This window comes from Aedes aegypti, chromosome 2 (genome assembly GCF_002204515.2).
Source record: "Aedes aegypti strain LVP_AGWG chromosome 2, AaegL5.0 Primary Assembly, whole genome shotgun sequence".
In the NCBI taxonomy this organism is placed as follows: Eukaryota; Metazoa; Arthropoda; class Insecta; order Diptera; family Culicidae; genus Aedes; species Aedes aegypti.
In genome coordinates this window covers 460394272-460415339 of record NC_035108.1, presented here as the reverse complement: position 1 = coordinate 460415339, position 21068 = coordinate 460394272, and the positions used below count along the sequence as shown (strand labels likewise).

Below are 21068 nucleotides of genomic sequence, written 5' to 3'. Positions count from 1 at the left end.
GTTAGAATTAGAATTTTAGAATTTAGAATAGAATTTTTCAGGGTTATCGGAAATTCCTTCAGGAAATTAACCAAAAAGTTCCAATATTTTTTTTCCTGAAAAACATTCTATATTTCCGCGAGAGAATCGACCAGGAACTCTATGAAAGATTGAATTAGAAATTCTTTCTTTCTCTACTCTAGGTATTCCATCAGGAAGGCATCTACAAAATTCCAGCAGGGAGGATTAAACGAAGCATTTCTCTGAATGTCTTCAGGTTGAATCCCTGGAGGGAATTTTTGGAAAATTTCTGTAAAAAATCATGGTACAATTTATTGTGAAAGACTTGGAGGAATCGCCATTCGAGGGCGGTGTCAATGTTGGTCAAACCGTCGGTGCCCTTAAGTGTGAGTGACCTTAAAATAGGAACCTTAGAGACCTTATGCTTGAAAAAAGAGACCAAAACGGAAACAAAAAATAGACTGAACGGGAATTAATAAAAGAAAAGACTAACAATCCAAATAGGAATCATGAGATAGAAGTTTTCACAAGAATTTTTCTGAAAATCCAGCTAGAAAGCATTTTTTTGCTCGTATTTCTGTATGCATTTTCTCAAGGTGTTTATTTTTTCAGTTAGTTTATTACAAACTAATTCAGATATTTGCCTAAATCATTAATTTATTGACTCTTTAACGGCCTTAAGGGGTTCCTTCATGAAAATAAATCTAGATACCCTCATGAATTCAACCTGGATTTTTTAAGGATAAACCCCGAAGTTATTCCAGAGACTCCATCATGGATTTCATGGATATTTAACATATAGATTCAGAATGAGTAAAATACACGTAACCCCTTAACAACCCAATTGAAAATAATGTTAAAGGGTTCTACCTATCATCTGGCATCACTGCTATGAATGAAAAAGGAAACGAAAACGATATGTTCATGCTCTTTGTTTATTTCCCATTCTCAACAAAAACACAAATCAAGCGATTCATTAGTTTCATTGAGTAAATTTAAACCCCTTTTATTCGATGAAAAAATCCACCGATCCGGATGGCAAAGCCAGTGGCAAATCCACCGCCAAGGACAAATCTCTACGTAGCAGAAACAAACGGAAGTACAAGCGCAAGAAGAGCGCCAAGCATCACACGAAGCGTGCCTTCGAGCACAGTTTGCGGGAACACGGTTCCCATAAAGCTGCTCCGGAATCGGCCGGATTCGTGCACCATCGACGAAGGCGAGTAGAGGCGAGGCCGGTCGGTGTCGGACCAAGTTGTCCCCAGATCAAGCACGCCCAGAATGTGTGGATGAAAACGTACCAGAATATCGTCAAGTGGCAGTACCAGCATCAGTTGAACTACTGGAAGCAGCACGCCCTGCTGCTGCGGGAGGAAAATGTGCGCCTGAGGAGGCGCCTCACCGTGCACGACTCCGAAGATGAGGCGGATGAAGGTTTGTGCTGCTGTAGATAAGAATAGGTTAGCATCCGTTGAAATGGCCTTTGGTCTACAGTGAGCTAGAAGTCAGACAAATTATGTTTTGTTGAACGCTCTACACTGTAAGACTAAAGTACCCTTTAATGGGTAAAAAAGTACCCTCTTTGAGAGAAACTAGTTTAACTCTTAAAAAGAGTAAAGGGCCTTTACTCATTAAAGAGTAAACCGCTTGTACGTCAATTCAACGAGTGAATTTTACCCACTATTCGTAATCAATTCAGTTTAGATAGTGGGTAAAATATACTCTTTTATTTATTTTCTAGATTTAACTTTTTAATGCGAATTAAATAAAAATAAATAAATGGAGCCAGGGCAATAAAAATCAATGAGCAATAAAACACTTTATTAGGGCCTATATAAAATAAAAAATAATAATGAAATGCACTTAACCTACAATGCTACAATGTTTTATAATCTTATTAACTATAAATTTTCTTCAAGACTGAAAAATCTGCAGCTTATACTAATTCCAGTCATTGGTCCTCGCATTGACCGGAATACTATTTTCTATGCGTCCGCTTTTGGTCGTAAAAATCTGCCTTCTTTAGCTCAACCATGGCTACACAATTGCATTTTTCGCCAAACCTACAAAGACAACAGCATTTCTTTAGTTAACAACGGAATGAATGAAGTTTTTTGATTTTAAACTTACCCGAAAATGTTGAAACTTGTCCATTTGTCCGCAACTGTTCACAATAAGCGATCCGAACACGACTTGGGTGACGAACAAAAGATAATGGCCGATAAGAGTTTTCATAAGAAATCCTAAAGACATTCTTCACCCATTAAAGAGTAAAGCATTTGAACTAATAAAAGGATACAAAATACCCATTATCCAAAACAAAAAAATACCACATTTTTTGACAGCTTCATACATGAGGAAAAAATGGGTGCTTTTTACGCCTTAAAGGGTAGTGCCAAGTTTACAGTGTACTATATTTTTCGAAAATGAAGTCATACGCATTAATAATGACATCTATGAAATCTTCAAGAGTTGTCTGTCAGTTGCGCTATGAAATGTCTCACAGCAGAAGAACATTACGACAGCTGTTCAAATTCTGGAACACTATAACAAGCTTTTGAAACAGTACAACGTACAACATTATTTAAAAAAAAGCTTAAGAATAGAAAATTACAACAGCATTTAGGCAGCATGTTCGATGCAGTATAGTTGAAGCGCTCTCAAAATTTGAGACACATTTAATGTGTCACATCAACAGAAAAACTACAATATCTATATAATTTATGGAGCATAACAAATCCTGTTTAAACAAATAAAAATAGAACACTACAAACATTTTAGCGGCATGCATTACTCGGATAATAAAAGCACATATTAAGACTACTTACACATTCTACAGTCTTGTGTGATGAAAGGGCTTTTGTACGTCACCCCCAATAATAATCACTATTTCGTAGAAAATACGATTTTAAATCATGGGCCACACAATTATTGCCTTAACTTTGCAGAATGGAAAAGTGTTGATAACAATAAAAAATCCTAGAATGAACCAAGAATTGAGAGCAACAACCATCATACATACAGTAATCACCCACCCCGCAGTACTGGATAAGCCACAGAGAGGGATTAGAGTTCGATGAAACATAAAATTTCTCATCAAATAGATTTTAAATTATGTCAAACATTTTTCAATCGTGAAAACTTTTCATGTTTTAAGCCTCGCAATCAATTAGAATGGAATTATACATTCTGTTTCCAACTATTGTAAATAAAATAACAAACAAACAGACATAACAGCTACAACAATAATCAACCTAAAACATAATACTTTTCACTTTTAGAACGTTTAATTTCCGGATTTACAAAACGACGAAAGTAAGATTTTCAATTTTCACAACCTAACCACTACTTTCGCCGCCCCGCTGTATGGAGAGACAAAATGACTTAACCACGAATCAAAACAAAACACTACTTGAGCCGATTTTACACTGGTAGAAAAACGTCAAGTAACTGAATGAAACGGCTTATCATTTTCTTATAATTATTTTTGAGGGAAATAATAGAAACTACCTAGTTTTTGAACGTGAGCTGAGTGTATGCAAAATTTGAGCGAAGTACACGGCAAAAAAATGTTCAAAAGGTGATTCATTTTAAAACAGTTTTAGAAGATAGACTGTGATTTTTCCTTATTAATTTTCTCAAAACCGTATAAAAGTTACTTACGTCGATTTGAAAAAGTAATCGAGAAATGTTCAAATGCTTATATCAAGGTGTTGTTTTAGAATGCCTTTAATGTAATATTGTTTCAAACCATGTTTCAGTCAAGATCTTCACGATACTGATGAACTTTTTGGTAAAAAATCATGATTTCAACATGAAAACCATTCAAATACTTGAGCATGTCTTGTCCATAAATCCGGACCACTGATGCAAACGATGTCTTTAAATCCGGACACTTTATGAATCAAAATCCGGACATCTGTGTAATAGCACATAATATTCGTTTAATTTTAATGAACATCATATCAATACACAATAAAATATAGATATTTAAAAAGCTTGATGTCTACGTTTGCCCTATAATGTAAAAAAGAATACCACGTTTGTAATATTAGTGGTTTGATTACCTGAGAAGTGGAGCGTGTGGCTTGAACAGCAGTCGGTGCAGCTCGAACAGTTATTATGAAAGTAAACACTATTTATTTCACATCGAGTTAAATTTCGAATACTCACAAAACTTCAAATAGCTATTTTTCAAATTTTCTCTTATTTTTTCTTGCACAAAACTCACTTACACTAATTAAACCAGGGTCTTTTAGAAGATGTCCGGATCTTAAAACACTGGCTCGTAATCCCGGACAGTCTCTAGAAGCACCGATAAATATGTATTTTTAACTTACTCACACACAAAGGAGTCACCAAACTTTTGAAATATCTTTTCTTAAACACTTATGGTTAAAACTTGCTATAAAATATAGTTCACAAACTTTTCTTTCAATCAAACGATGTTCGCGCGGTCATCGATCCTAAAAACTTGAGTTGGAGTCAAACCGCGGCGAAATGACGTTCAACACGAACAAATTATTTGTTTTTATTTTTATTAATTATTTGACGCTGGTTACTACATTAAAAATAAATGTAAAGTAATAAGCACTGTTAATAATTAACGGAGTGAATAAAAACCAAACATATTGCCATTTAATGTAACTCTAATTGACTAATATAACCAGAGTGTCCGGATATTGGTACCGTCCGGATTTTGATTCACCACGGTACTAACAAAAATCTACTACTTGTTTTTAATTATGAATCGTGTTTTACGGCTAAGGGGCCGTCCATAAATGACGTAGCATTTTTTCACTGATTTTTTACACCCCCCTCCCCCCTCGTAGCATTTTGTCACAAATTCTGATACCCCCCCTTGGAAAATACGTAGCATTCCAAGCAAATCCCCCCCCTATATTTTTTTATTTGTTTTCCTTAGCAATTGGGTTAAAACAAAAAATTGGAATTCAAAAGTTCAATACAGATTTTGATATAAATTACTGACTGAAACGTAAGGATAATCTAACGAATAAATGTTTGATTTGCAGTAGCGCTCGAAAGTAATTTGGAAAACGGTTTTAAATGAACTTTCCTGTTTAAGTTGTTGGATAAATTGTATCACTTTTGCTGTTGTTACCATGAAAAATTAATTTACAGCTGAAAGTATAGAAAAAAGGAAAAATCTAGGATTGGATTGATGAAGCTAACAGTAACGAGTTAGTGTACAATGGATTTTATAACATGTTGAAAAGAAATTTAGTTATATTAGAGAAATGTTTTTTTTAATTATTCGTTGTTAGGAAATAGATTTCAATGAAAATGATCAAGATAAGATATATTTGATTTGAAATGGATATTTGTCATTATCATCCAAATTCAAATCTATTTAGCAATCAGGTGCCAGATGTAGAAAAGATTATACTTGTAATATTTGAAAATCTTAGCGATTATTGAACAAGTTATTCAACTTTATTGATATTTCAGCTTAACTTCATCATCGTTCCCCATACTGAAATAATCTTACACAAACTATAACGAAACAAATAAATACTAAAAATAATCTTTCTTCAAATTACCGAGTTATTAAGAAAATTGAATGAAAGAACAATTTCGATAAAAATGGAATCTGATGTCCAGGCTTTTCCATCAAGTTTTATTCAGGCTATTTCATCAAGAGCATTGATATATCAAAACAAATCGATCAGTTGATTGGGTGGAGATCTTCTGCAACATTGAGAGCATAATTCACGGAATGAACATCTTGTTTTAATATAATATTTGCCAAAACGAACATATGTTTTTTAAAGAAATGTGCTTTAACAGAAAATATGTATAAAACAAACAATGTTTTCCAAGTCATTAAAGCCTTGATTTTTAATCAATTTATCTATCTTCAATCTTTATTTATAAATAAATTTATTATTACATGAATATAATGTTAAACATAAAAAAATCTGTTTGATTGCACTACAGAAAATATAAAATTACTTACCAATCTTGTCATATGAATGTTTTGAAGGTGAATCATCACTTTAGAACTCAACTTTATAAGTCAAACAATGAAAAAAGAAATTTGATAAAAAAAATAATTGTATGTCATTTTTTCAGCGCCTCTTATTTTACCGACGTGATTCAAAATGCTACGTTCACTAGCTAGGACCCCTCCCTCCCCATCGTCACACATCGTCACAAATTCGTGAAGCCCCCCTCCCCCCTAAAAAGCTACGTCATTTATGGACGACCCCTAAGCAGCCGAGTGGAAGTTTAACAACTACCGAAAAGCTAAACATTACATATACTTTGCAATTGAATTAAATGGACAAATTGATGTGAAGTTTTGCAAAAAAGTTACACGTCTTCTCAGTGAGAATCGAACTCACGACTCCCTGATCTCTAGTTAGGGCGCGTTACCCCTACGCCATGAGAGGACTCATGGACGCAGAAGTTAACGTTCAACGCTCCGTCATCGTAATCATCGTCATCATCGAAACTTCAAGAGCAGTTTTTCTGTTCAGAACTAAAAATCATCCGATGAAAATGTGTTCACTGTGTTTCGGTTGGAGAATAGAATACAGTGAACACATTTTCCTGTAAATTTTCTTGATTTTGAACGAAAAAACTGCTTTTGAAAATTTCGAAATCGATGACGGATCCTGCCCCCTTAACCTGAATTCGATTTCAGCTCAATAATCACGTGGTCCTTTTTCGCAAAGTGCACCTTTTTCGGAAGAATTAGATGCCCATCCAAACACAACGCTTTCTATTTATATCCAATTCCTAGCCCGAGAGCGCATTATTTTTTAGGTAGGTACTTGAATGAACTTTATGTGAACTGAAGTTCGGTTAACTACTTATGAAGAGAGCTGCTTTTAGGCCAAAACATGCCATTTTATCCGAACTTTCAGTTGCATGGGTAGCCACCGTCGCGAAAACCGTGCAAAAATCTGATTCATTCATTCACAAAATATATGAGGATTTATTGCTACCACAAAAATGTTATATGGTTTTGGGTGTGAAAATAAGCTTTGCGTAAAATATTGTCTCTTGTATTGAGATTTTTTTCACACCAGTTCATTTTTCCACTACCAATGAGCATTTTGTGTACGAAGTTTTACAGTTTCTAGAACAAAGTATCATAAAACAGAGTGCTCATATAAATCATGCAGGAACGGAGCAATATTACCGACCAAAGTTCCCTTATCACAAAAATAGATAATCAATCAATTCGTTGCAATATCGTCGCCGTATGATTCTGAGTGATACTAGAGTTTTATAACTGATCAAAGATATTTGAATGTTAATGTTCTAAAAGAAAGGCTCTGAGAACCAGATATTTTTATCTGTCAGAAATATATGCTATTTATTGATTCAAATCTGACTAACCCAATTTTTTACAAAACTCTCACATGCTTAACCCATTAACGCCCATTGATCTATTTTGAGATCAGTAACATTTTTGAATAGTTAATTTTTTAGACAAAATGGATGGTTGGTATCTTTGGAAAAGTTGGTGGGGATTGCTCATCAAACCTTCCGGTCCGCCTCATAGTTACGTACTATTTGGTGCTGGGTGTAGTTCTTGTTTTTCCAGCTGTATTGAAAAGCATGAGCCATAGTCTTTGGCATACAATCGGATCTATCTTTAGCAGAAAAGAACCGAAATGTCTATCGACGACCGGTGATTGCTAGCAGATATAGTGGAGAGCTTGTCTTGAAACGTTCATCGCTTCAAGCTAGTTGAAAAACTGAATACACTGATTGCCTGTCGATCAGAGCCGAACTAGGCATAGATCGTATACATACATCTGAATCTACATGTCTCCGATGTATTACATCGTTCCAGGTGGGAGTTATCTGATATGTGAATATGGTACCATAACAGAATTTTCCATCTGAACGAAGTGATAAATCATAATATTCCGCAAACTGTATCACACATCTACAGAATGTATTGCGTGAAGTTAAGACACAGCAGAGTATTGGGTACATAGGACCAAGTCCCTGCCGGGTGGCGCGAAACTGATGAGCGATAGACAATAGAATCAACAACACTGCCATAAGGGATAGTAAGCATGTGACTATTGTCGAAACTATGATTAGGAGGCAAATCAACATCCCAAGATCAAATTTTTGTTACAACCCAATGTAGGTATTATTAAATTAGGCTGTAGAAAATGATAAATATCTGATCACTTAGGAACCCTGCAACAGGTAACAAATGCTCGTAGTCTGTTTTCTTAGAATACACATGTATAAATTGTTAAAATTGCCGAATCATACGCGGAATTTATTAAACGGATCATGAAATTAGGACTGAAATCATAATGATGATAGATTATCAACTTTCCTTTCGTCTTGCTATTTGTTACCGTTAGAATCACCAAACTGATTGGTTTCCCACTACTTACACCAATACAACAGCACGAAAACTGAAGTATTATAATCGCGCGTTGGAACTTTCAATATCCATATATTACATCAATAGTGAATTCTTGTATGTAGCCAGTATAAATAACAGAATCATCAACTTCTTGAACATTCTTTAACTGAAAACAGGATGCTTGTTTTATCAAACATGCTCAATCTGCACCTAAAATCTCGGATCCAAATAGTTTTCTAAATAAAAATTGTGTCTAAATAAAACGTGTAGGCCAACAAAACATAATTGAGTAGGAGTTTACAAGTTACTTAGCACATGAAAAGCAGTTTAAATTAATCTATTACTAGATCAACACTAATGCTCACATTTTTATATTCTCATTTCATCATGGTCCTCATTGCTCGAGCGGAGACGAACACCCTGGAGATGGAAAAAATCGACAGCGCTACGATAAGGAAACGTAACAGATGAGAAACTATCGATTCATTTATCAATTATAAAACCCCGTTTTAATGTTAACACTTTGTTTCTGTTTTTTTTTCGTTTCAGCAATCAAATAACCGAACCAACTCTACTATCTTTTCATTTCTTCTTCGTTATACTTATAGTCCTTCTGGCACTGAACCGAGTGGTGCGCCTTCCGCTTTCTTACTGGTGCTGTTTTTCCTGTACATTTGGCATAGTGTCGGAGGTGGTGTACTGTATTTGCTATACAACGCGCTACTTTCGATATTGTGCTTGGCGTGTGGGGAAGCAGTACTAGTGGTGAAGCGGAGGGCGCCATTCGGTTTAGTGCCAGAGGGACTATATCTATTTAATGTATCTGAAGCTTGTGGGACCGCTTTAATTCCGGCGCCTGCTTGTGGAAGATCCCGGTGTGCTAAACGGTATAGGACATGTTAACGGGGGAGGCTTGGTAGGTCCTCACCCAGCCCGTGTCTAGATGGGCGGATAATTGTCTGCCAGGGTGTGGATTGAGCAATTACAATTACAATTACAAAATGGATGGTTGGTATCTTTGGAAAAGTTGTGAAAGACCTTAAGGGCAGTCCAATGACAAGTTTTTTAATTCAGATTTTTTCCACTAGGTTGCGCTGTCAGCATAAAACATATCTGTTTTGTTAAGAGCTCTTATCGGCATCACCACCCTCATCGTATACTGTAATAAGCGTGGTTTGCAAATCAGAGATTCCTGAACAATTATAGAATGGATCCTGTACCGGAAGTCAGTGTGGATTCCGGGATTCCAGAGTGAATCCTAAGATTTAAGAATATGTTTTGGGATTCCAGTGAGGATTCTGGGAATCCCGTGAGGATTCTGGGAATCCCGTGAGGATTCTGGGAATCCCGTGAGGATTCTGGGAATCCCGTGAGGATTCTGGGAATCCCGTGAGGATTCTGGGAATCCCGTGAGGATTCTGGGAATCCCGTGAGGATTCTGGGAATCCCGTGAGGATTCTGGGAATCCCGTGAGGATTCTGGGAATCCCGTGAGGATTCTGGGAATCCCGTGAGGATTCTGGGAATCCCGTGAGGATTCTGGGAATCCCGTGAGGATTCTGGGAATCCCGTGAGGATTCTGGGAATCCCGTGAGGATTCTGGGAATCCCGTGAGGATTCTGGGAATCCCGTGAGGATTCTGGGAATCCCGTGGGGATTCTGGGAATCCCGTGAGGATTCTGGGAATCCCGTAAGGATTCTGGGAATCCCGTAAGGGTTCTGGGAATCCAGTGTGGGTTCTGGGATTGAAATGTGGATCATAGGGTTTCAGTGTGAGTTCTGGGAATTCCGTGTGGATCCTGGAATAACAATGTGAATCCTGGTGTTCCAGTCTAGTTCCAAGGGTTCCAGTGTGAATCTTAGGATTATAGTGTAGATTGTGTTGCTGTATTGTGGAACTCTGGCTTCTAATGTAGATATTGGGATTACACTAGGTTTGTTGTATTTTTATGTATATCCTGGGACTGTTGTTCAGATCATAGTGTGTCAGTGTGGATCTTGGTATTCCATTGTGTATACTGACATTCCAGTTTGAATCCTGGGATTGTAACATGGTTCGTGTAATTCTAATGTGAAACCTGAAATTTCAGTGGGTACCTTGGGGTTCCAGTATCTTGATACTCCAGTATGGATCTTGCGATATTAGTGTGAACCGCAGGATTAGAACATGGGTCCTTGTTTTCTAATGTGAATGCCTGGATTTCAGTGCCAATTTTAGGATTTCAGTGTAGATATTTGAGCACCAGTGAGTATTTTGCATTTCCAGTGTAGCTCCATGGAATTCACTGAGGATCCTGGAATATTCCAGTATGGATTTCAGATGCGGATCCTAGGATTTCAGTGCGATATGGGGATACCAGTGGAGTGTTTGAGTTTCCAGTGTGGATCCTGGATTCAAGCATAGATCATAGATTTTCAGTGCCGATTTTGAGATTCTAGTGTAGATGCTTGTATTCCAGTAAGGATTCTGACATTCCAGTGGGAATTGTTAGATGGTAACCCAAGGATATACTGTGGGAATCCTGTTGGAGTTATGTTGAAAGACAGTGCAAATGTTGTAAAAATTCTACGGAAATAGTGAGCAAAAAGTTTTAAAATATATTGGGAATCTTACGCGAATGCTGGGATTCTTGTGAAGGTCTTGTGGAAATCTTATCTTATAGTTATATAGCAAACTGTTAGTATAGGGGAACTGGGGGTAATATGCCCATAGGGGGCAAAACGCGCCACCATCGATTTGGACGAACGATGAGTTTTACAATGCTTTTTTTCACCCTAGATCATAGAAAATGGATGAAAATGCTTTTCCTAATATGTTTTTATGTGTTTTTCTCAACCAAATCGATAAAATCGTATAAAAACGTTTTCCGCTGTTTTCGTTGCAATTTTGTGCGATTTTCAATGTCATATTTTAGGTCGATAAATAACCAAATTACTGAAACTATTGCCAAGAGCCAACTTGTGCACTGTCATAGTTTGTATTATGTGCAAAATATATGTTAAATTTGCCCTCAAAAAGCTTATTGAAGGACCTAAACTTTAATCAACTTTGGGGGCAAAACGCCCATCCCTATATCATAACACTGAAACAGCCGTTTGAATTCAAATTCTACCAAACGTAATGCCACGTTGAAGTTACACAATAATTGGAACCTTACAAATGTACATTTTTCGCATCAGCATGTATACTATTATTGAACAATAACATCTGAACAAACGCCCGGATGTATGCAACACATATACATGCATGATTGTGTGCGTTCGTTTACAGCATGGCTAACGCCGAACTCAAGCGGGGCGTTTTACCCCGCAAAACAATACATATGCACTTAAGCAAGCATTTTTTTAAAATTAATTTATAAACCCCAGAAAAGTTAGAATGGATAGCTGTTTCTACTATTTGGTAGAAAACATGTTTGTCTATCCGACCATAATAAAAAGAGAGCATAAAATAATGTTTTTCACATCTAAAATCGCTGTTCTCCTTAACGTGGGCAAACTACCCCCAGTCCCCCTACCTGAGAAAATCTCGTAGAAATAGTTGGGGAATTTGGATTGGTCTTATTAGAAAGACTCATGGATACCTTCAAGAATCCTGTAGAAACAATATGTCTATATCTTGGGAATCCTACTAAATCCTTAGTGGTTTTTATTACGACAAAAATTACCATATTCGTGGAATGTTTTATAAGTATGTACCCCGTAACCATTTGATACTAACGAGGCTGGCGTAAAATAAAGGTGGAGAATGCGGTTATATGTGTATGGATTTATGTATGTTTGTATATGCACACGAGTATGTGTTGTGCATGTACGTGTATGTTCTTGTGTGTGCTTTGTAGGGGAATGTGGGGCAAGATGAGCACCCGGGGCAAGATGGGCACCCCTAGTTTGTGTCGTTCCTACCGATTTTTTTTTCAATACATTATTTGGGGTTCTGATGCATATCATTAAATTGATATGATGGCCATAAATTTCAGCTAAAAAATCAACAGCACAACGTAAATATTGTCCAAAATACATAGAAGTCCAAAAATTAACCTTTTCATATAAGATTTGTTCATTTAAAAGTGATATTTTCGTTGCGTAAGCAAATTAATTCATACGTTTTTGGCCGTATAGTTATAGAATAATCTTCTGTAGATAATCAGGAGCAAAACTTTTTATCAAATTTAAAAAATATTTCAATTGTTTTGATTATATTAATAAATTTACACCCTTGGGGCAAGATGAGCACCATGTTCAAAATTAAGTAAAAGTGTGAAATTATAGAACCACATTTAGCTGTGAGCTTGACTTACGGTATCTTCTTTGCACAAAACAATTTTTCTAAAAAATATACAAACAAACAACAAATTTAATCGTTTTTTAAGTAAAATCTTAGCAATTTATGAAAAGGTATTTATTTTCTGATAAAAGTTTCAAAAACTAAGCTAGTTGAAGATAAATATTATCAGATATTAAAGATAATATCTTGGGATATTGCAAGCATTGAATAATAATAGTTTTCTTTAGTAAATTGCATCTTTTTATGGGGGTGCCCATCTTGCCCCGCAGTTTTTTGACCGATGATAAAAAAGCTATTTTTTAAAGTGTTATTTGGAAAACTATTTATCACTTTTTAAAACTTTTAATGGTTGGAGGTCAAAGTAATAATGTAAAAGATAAGGATGGTTACCAATTTTACCAAAATAATTACGTTTAAGTAGGCTTAAATCGCGCTTATCCTTAGGGTGCTCATCTTGCCCCGCCTGACCCTACACATGTCACATTCAGCATCATTTTGTGGTGTAGTTTTCAAATAAACCTCTTTTTGTTATTTATATTTATGGTAACATGTTATTACCGTTTACATTATGTTTTTATAATATCTTGTCACTTTTGAATGTACCATACCACCTTCAAACATTTGCGAAAATAATCAAAGATTTTTTTTTTCAATATTTTGCGTACATATGATCCACTGTGCACTGTAACAAAATGTGACCGTAGATTTCCATTTAAATGACGGTTTTAGCATTCTCTTATCATATTGCGATACTCCAGAAAGAATCAGGTGATTACTACAAATCTCGCATAACTTCTGATCTCGCCCTAAAAGCCATTGGTAACCATGAGTGTAGCTCGTTGTTTCTGAGGATTTGAATGGATTTTCATGCTATTTAACAACGCTATGGGGAAGAAAGGATCATTATCTACCTGCCCGTGATGTTGGTTTGGATGCTTATTCCTTCTTCTGCTCAGAAACAACGAGCTACACAGGTGGCTACCAATGGCTTTTAGGGCGTTATCTCAGAGTATGCGAGAAATATGAAATAATTCGGGCGTTAATGGGTTAAGTAAAATCCGAACTATTGGTTGCTTGGGCTATATGCAAACTTTGAGTGTTTAAAATAAGTGTAAAATACTGAACTCATTTTTGAAATCACACATAATTACAAGCATAGTATTCCATAACAAAACCGTTCATTCCCGAATAACGTGCTTATTATTTAGAGAATTTCCTACATTAAGGCGTTTCATGCTGAAAATGCAAAAATTGAAAGTTTGATATTTTTGAAACAAGTACTGGGACCCATCGTTCGTAACTATATACTGCATTTTGTGTTCCGAACGATTTAAGCATGTTTCAATTCGATTTTTTTATTCAGCTGATTTTGGGTAACACACGTATACAATGATCGGTAATATTAAAAATGTCATAATTTACCGTTTTGATTCATATTCCTCTTCGAAGTGTGAGCCATCTAAAAGCATACAAATCGAATCAATCTATATGATATCTCAGCGTTATTATGCTATCAAGACACTTACCTCTCGAATGATAGGTGATGATTCTTATTTCGGACACCACTTCACTTTCGCTTCTTATTCCGGACGCTTTGATTCGAATTCCGGACAGCTCATGAAAAGCAAAATTTGAAAAGTTAAATCGTTAAATAAACTCTACCACCCGTTAGAAAAACGTCAAAACTAGTTAAGCATTGTAATTTTTTACGGATTGCTATGGAAAAAGTTAAATAAAACGAGTCTCCAAATTGGGAGCTTTTGAACGGAAAATTTTGAAACATTTCAATTGAAATCTTTCCCATACAAAGTTGAGTGTCCGGGATTTGAAGCTGTCCGGGATTTGAAGCTGTCCGGAATTTGAAGCTGTCCGGAATTTGAATCAGAACGGTACTAAGGCATGAACAAATGTTAAAATCTTCTTTTGTCGCCTTCCATCAAAATTTATGCCCAAAAGGGGGGTTTTGGGCAATTAATAATAAAATGGAAATTCAGGTAAATATATCATTTTTTTATTCTCATATGCTGCAAAACATGCCACATTAACTCGTCAAATCAAAATGTTTAGAACAATTATCACGTCATTTTTTTATTCTTTCTAACATCGATCTACATCATTTTTCATAATTCTTAACAAAAATTTCCTGTTTCCAGTCCAGAAAATAAGACATTTTATATATTCCTTCCCTCTGAATTGTTGACAAATTTGAAGTGGGGTTCCAAATTCCAAATTTGTTCGGGCCAAATATCATGACCCCTGAAGCCAAACATGAAGGCCAAAATCTTACAAGCCATTTGCTTTTTAAGTTATTTTAAAATTAGAAACACCTTGAACCGCGGCATACGCCTAAAGGTAGACAATAAGGACATTTTGTATTATTTGAATTAATTCTTCAATTTTGGCGAATTGAAAATACTTATGAAAATTTAGACAACGGAATCGTTTTAGGTGACGTCATTTTTAGTATAAATCGCATTTTCTTTGCTTATATCATTAGCAGAACTGATGTGAGACATGAATCTTTGAAGTATCATCAATAATCAAGGAAATTATTGTTTCAAAATGATGAAAACAATCACGCATGAACGGAACTTTATTTTTACAAAATTTATCTTATTAGCTCATGAGTATAAGGAAGAAAATGACCATTGATGCATTGAAAATATTGTTCGTTTAGTTAAGGAATAGATTCTCGTGCACATTTTTAACGTGGAAAAATAAATACTCACGCGTCAGTTTCTATGGCACTTTCATAGAAGCACGCACCTTGCATTCAATGTACAATCCAACATAATGCGTTACATGTGCGTTACATGTGCATTACTTGTTGGTTTTGTTAGCTACGACACCATCCAATATATGGCAAACATGGTGGGAGAATATTTTGGTGTGACAAAATTATTTAGGTGTGAGTCTATTAGAGGGCAAAATCCTCAATAATCAATCCATAAATGTTGAACTACTTACTATAAGAAACATTTAAATTAATGTTACCCTGTTTAACGGCAATCTGAAGAAGATGTTTAAATTTTAATATTGAGGATTTTGCCCTCTAATAGACTCACACCTAAATAATTTTGTCACACCAAAATATTCTCCCACCATGTAATTGTAATTGTAATTGTAATTGCTCAATCCACACCCTGGCAGACAATTATCCGCCCATCTAGACACGGGCTGGGTGAGGACCTACCAAGCCTCCCCCGTTAACATGTCCTATACCGTTTAGCACACCGGGATCTTCCACAAGCAGGCGCCGGAATTAAAGCGGTCCCACAAGCTTCAGATACATTAAATAGATTTAGTCCCTCTGGCACTAAACCGAATGGCGCCCTCCGCTTCACCACTAGTACTGCTTCCCCACACGCCAAGCACAATATCGAAAGTAGTGCGTTGTATAGCAAATACAGTACACCACCTCCGACACTATGCCAAATGTACAGGAAAAACAGCACCAGTAAGAAAGCGGAAGGCGCACCACTCGGTTCAGTGCCAGAAGGACTATAAGTATAACGAAGAAGAAACGAAAAGATAGTAGAGTTGGTTCGGTTATTTGATTGCTGAAACGAAAAAAAACAGAAAAAACAGAAACAAAGTGTTAACATTAAAACGGGGTTTTATAATTGATAAATGTATCGATAGTTTCTCATCTGTTACGTTTCCTTATCGTAGCGCTGTCGATTTTTCCATCTCCAGGGTGTTCGTCTCCGCTCGAGCAATGAGGACCATGATGAAATGAGAATATAAAAATGTGAGCATTAGTGTTGATCTAGTAATAGATTAATTTAAACTGCTTTTCATGTGCTAAGTAACTTGTAAACTCCTACTCAATTATGTTTTGTTGGCCTACACGTTTTATTTAGATACAATTTTTATTTAGAAAACTATTTGGATCCGAGATTTTAGGTGCAGATTGAGCATGTTTGATAAAACAAGCATCCTGTTTTCAGTTGAAGAATGTTCAAGAAGTTGATGATTCTGTTATTTATACTGGCTACATACAAGAATTCACTATTGATGTAATATATGGATATTGAAAGTTCCAACGCGCGATTATAATACTTCAGTTTTCGTGCTGTTGTATTGGTGTAAGTAGTGGGAAACCAATCAGTTTGGTGATTCTAACGGTAACAAATAGCAAGACGAAAGGAAAGTTGATAATCTATCATCATTATGATTTCAGTCCTAATTTCATGATCCGTTTAATAAATTCCGCGTATGATTCGGCAATTTTAACAATTTATACATGTGTATTCTAAGAAAACAGACTACGAGCATTTGTTACCTGTTGCAGGGTTCCTAAGTGATCAGATATTTATCATTTTCTACAGCCTAATTTAATAATACCTACATTGGGTTGTAACAAAAATTTGATCTTGGGATGTTGATTTGCCTCCTAATCATAGTTTCGACAATAGTCACATGCTTACTATCCCTTATGGCAGTGTTGTTGATTCTATTGTCTATCGCTCATCAGTTTCGCGCCACCCGGCAGGGACTTGGTCCTATGTACCCAATACTCTGCTGTGTCTTAACTTCACGCAATACATTCTGTAGATGTGTGATACAGTTTGCGGAATATTATGATTTATCACTTCGTTCAGATGGAAAATTCTGTTATGGTACCATATTCACATATCAGATAACTCCCACCTGGAACGATGTAATACATCGGAGACATGTAGATTCAGATGTATGTAGACGATCTATGCCTAGTTCGGCTCTGATCGACAGGCAATCAGTGTATTCAGTTTTTCAACTAGCTTGAAGCGATGAACGTATCAAGACAAGCTCTCCACTATATCTGCTAGCAATCACCGGTCGTCGATAGACATTTCGGTTCTTTTCTGCTAAAGAAAGACCCGATTGTATGCCAAAGACTATGGCTCATGCTTTTCAATACAGCTGGAAAAACAAGAACTACACCCAGCACCAAATAGTACGTAACTATGAGGCGGACCGGAAGGTTTGATAAGCAATCCCCACCAATATTCTCCCACCATGTTTGCCAAATATTGGATGGTGTCGTAGCTAACAAAACCAACAAGTAATGCACATGTAACGCACATGTAACGCATTATGTTGGATTGTACATTGAATGCAAGGTGCGTGCTTCTATGAAAGTGCCATAGAAACTGACGCGTGAGTATTTATTTTTCCACGTTAAAAATGTGCACGAGAATCTATTCCTTAACTAAACGAACAATATATTCCATGAAATTAGACTGGTTTTGAAATTAAAATTGGTTCTCAATTGAACTGATTATGTGATTATCGATCTTTTCTGTGAACATGGAGATCTTATGACGTGTTAAATGACTCTTTCTTGCTGAACATAATGTTCTAAAATCCGACCAGTATTGATGATGAGCGTTATTACTATTAACTACTAAGTTAGAACTCAAAAATATCTTGCTTTTTTTTAAATTTTTAAATGATTCCGGGGAAATCTACAAGACTAGAACACTTAAATTGAATTCAAGGCCTACAATAAAAAACAAAAAATAGTTGATTTAATGTTCCTAATGTAAAATTCCGCCTACCCTATTTAAAATTGGCCACAAATGATCCTAATGCACATAAACGGTTAAACGTAAATCTTCGCAAAACGAACAATTATTTTATTATTTGGGGATAATTTTAACTCAAATCTCTCTTTTTGCTTACAACATGTGAGGAATTGTGCTTGTACGCTGCTTTGCGGCCAATGAATTAATTGCGAAAACAAACTTTGAAAATTCGCATCATAGGGAGGTGGGTAATTTTCTTTGGTAAAGCAAGTTTCTTAAGAATTCAAGGTTTACCTATCGAGAAAGAATACTCTTAACACTGTATGTTTTTTATTAAATACATATAACTCGCATGCGAACTTAGCTCATTTTTTTATAAATCAATCATTAAATATCTAAAAACTAGAAATCATTGAATTCATGTCATGCTAATGAAATCTTTTTCGTCCTTGAGGAATTGCAATTCGGTTTCGAAATAAGTAAATTCACCTCAGTGAACCGTTTGACGCTGGATTACGCATAACTTATTCGAAATAAAATTATCAAAGATCATTGTTGCAATAGCGGTCTTGCAAGCTCCAAAATTGGACAACGATTAAAAGTAGCTAATGCGACTTCTCTCCTGCATGCTTGTTTGGATCCTCCAATGCTATGCCCAATGGAAGGAAAGCTTGCGTAACAACAGCTGGAAGGAGCAGCAAATACCTCAAGTTGTTTGAAACCACCCGCCACCACATGATTGAACATTGCGGGGAAAATATTATCATGTCCAAGGAAAAAGATAACCATCACTGATTTATCCAAAAACAATTAGTGAAATATTTCGAATAATTGAGTATAAATTAGCAACAAAAAATACAGAATAGCATAGGGAAGGTGTTCCAGTATTCACCATGCAATAATTTGAAAATAAGCGATTTGGAATTCAATATTTCCCAAAAAAAAAAATAAAAATAAAAATGAGAACTACAATATTAGAAGATTTGGAAGGACAAATTAAAAAAAATACACAAAAAATCTTTAGCAATAATGTTTTACAGTTTTTATTGTAAACTTTTTGATTTTTTTGCTTATCTTTATGCTTCCATTGGCGTTTTTCGAATTTTAAAGTGCCTACACAAATAACCTGCTCAAGTAAGATGCTGGATATGGCTACCCAAGTAAACATAAGCATGAGCATACCCAAGTAAACATGATTTAAATTATTATAAGAAATCAACTTCTATAATGGGAGATTGCTTTATAATAACAAATTTGAAGGTACGCCACATTAAAGCAACTTCATGGAAGATTCGAAACACTGCATTATTTAACTTTTAAGCACTTTTACACTACCTTTTAAAGCCATAATAATGTAACCAAATAACCATGAAGCTTTACAGAACAAGCAATCTTCCATTACTAAAGTTGATGTCTAATCATATTAAGGCGATGACTTAAGGTGAAACATCTCGGAACCAAAGATGGCCGTCGCAATGGCCGACTTGTGCCCCTACTCACGATTTCAAAGGCATTAAACTGGATAAATAGTTGGCAAACATTTCTGATCTATTTTTTAAGCTTTCCGCTTGTGCACAAAGCGAGATTCGTGCCTTTGAAGTTTCAGTGCAATCTTACAAGTTTGGTTCGAAACTTCTTCTTCTTCTTCTTCTTTCTGGCGTTACGTCCCCACTGGGACAGAGCCTGCTTCTCAGCTTAGTGATCTAATGAGCACTTCCACAGTTATTAACTGAGAGCTTACTATGCCAATGACCATTTTTGCATGAGTATATCGTGTGGCAGGTACGAAGATACTCTATGCCCTGGGAAGTCGAGAAAATTTCCAACCCGAAAAGATCCTAAACCGGTGGGATTCGAACCCACGACCCTCAGCTTGGTCTTGCTGAATAGCTGCGCGTTTACCGTTACGGCTATCTGGGCCCCTGAACTGGTTCGAAACTGTTTCACCTTAATGGTTGTACCCCCGTTGGTTTGACCACATTTAATCTGAACACTTGAACACTTTTTAATCTGTACCCCGCTAATTTGCACATCGTTCAGATTAAAAATGGTTCAAACGTCATTTAGCTCATGGATTGGGGTGAAGTAAGATGGAACGCTGTGGAACGGAACGCTGAATCAAAACAAAACAGTGAAAGAGGTAACCAGAAACACGTTTCTAGGGTGACTAGATGTTCAAATTAAAAATGAACCCCGATGGTTTGCATGAGGTATCGTTTAAATTAGCGGGGGTGCACGGTAGTTACTTGGGTACTATTCGATAAATCAAATATTGTTACTCTTCTTTAAATGCTTTTTAATTTGCCTGCCGATTGAACATTGCTGATTTGTTGCCTGATTCCGTATGTTTTTTTTCTCTCTTTCTCGGTTCGTCTCGATTCCATCACATGACAGCCCTTGCCTACGCAGAAGCGGCCACTTGGGAGCTGCAAAACGGCCAAGAAGCCGTCGTTGCCGAAGACGATGAAGCGCTGGACGAGGAGTTTATCGCCTTCATGGAAGTATCGGCCCGGCATCGGCTGGAACGGAGGAGATTGAAAAATGAAAGTGTTCATTAATTAGATTTATGAATAAATTAAACAAGATTAAAGACACATTTCGTGGCCGAAGCTCAGGCTCCTCAGCTGACAATCCGAAACTCTCGCACTCGATTACGTAATACTTACTCACACGCTTTTCGACCGGTGGTTGTCGTGTGATAAAAAGGGATACTGAGCAGGATGAGGTGTGGGAATGGAGCGCGAAACGGCATCTGGTGTTTGACACGATAATGAATTATAAGAAAGGAGCCGAAATGGAAGCAGATCACAGGCTTCATTCATTCGTAACTGTTTGTTCGGTGGGATTGTCCGGTATATTTTGTCTGAGGTCAAAACATGCCAGGCGATACTATCCGCTTGCGAAAT

At 36.3% G+C, this 21068-nt stretch overlaps 1 protein-coding gene across 1 annotated transcript; it reads left to right on the top strand.

Annotated features, from left to right (window-relative positions):
* The first annotated feature begins 928 nt into the window (after window positions 1-928).
* Window positions 929-20771, top strand: LOC5569697. Its single transcript, XM_001658635.2, has 2 exons — window positions 929-1434; window positions 20557-20771. Exons 1-2 carry the CDS (start codon window positions 1014-1016, stop codon window positions 20718-20720), a joined length of 585 nt encoding a protein of 194 aa, XP_001658685.2. The 5' UTR covers window positions 929-1013; the 3' UTR covers window positions 20721-20771.
* Window positions 20772-21068: the final 297 nt, after the last annotated feature.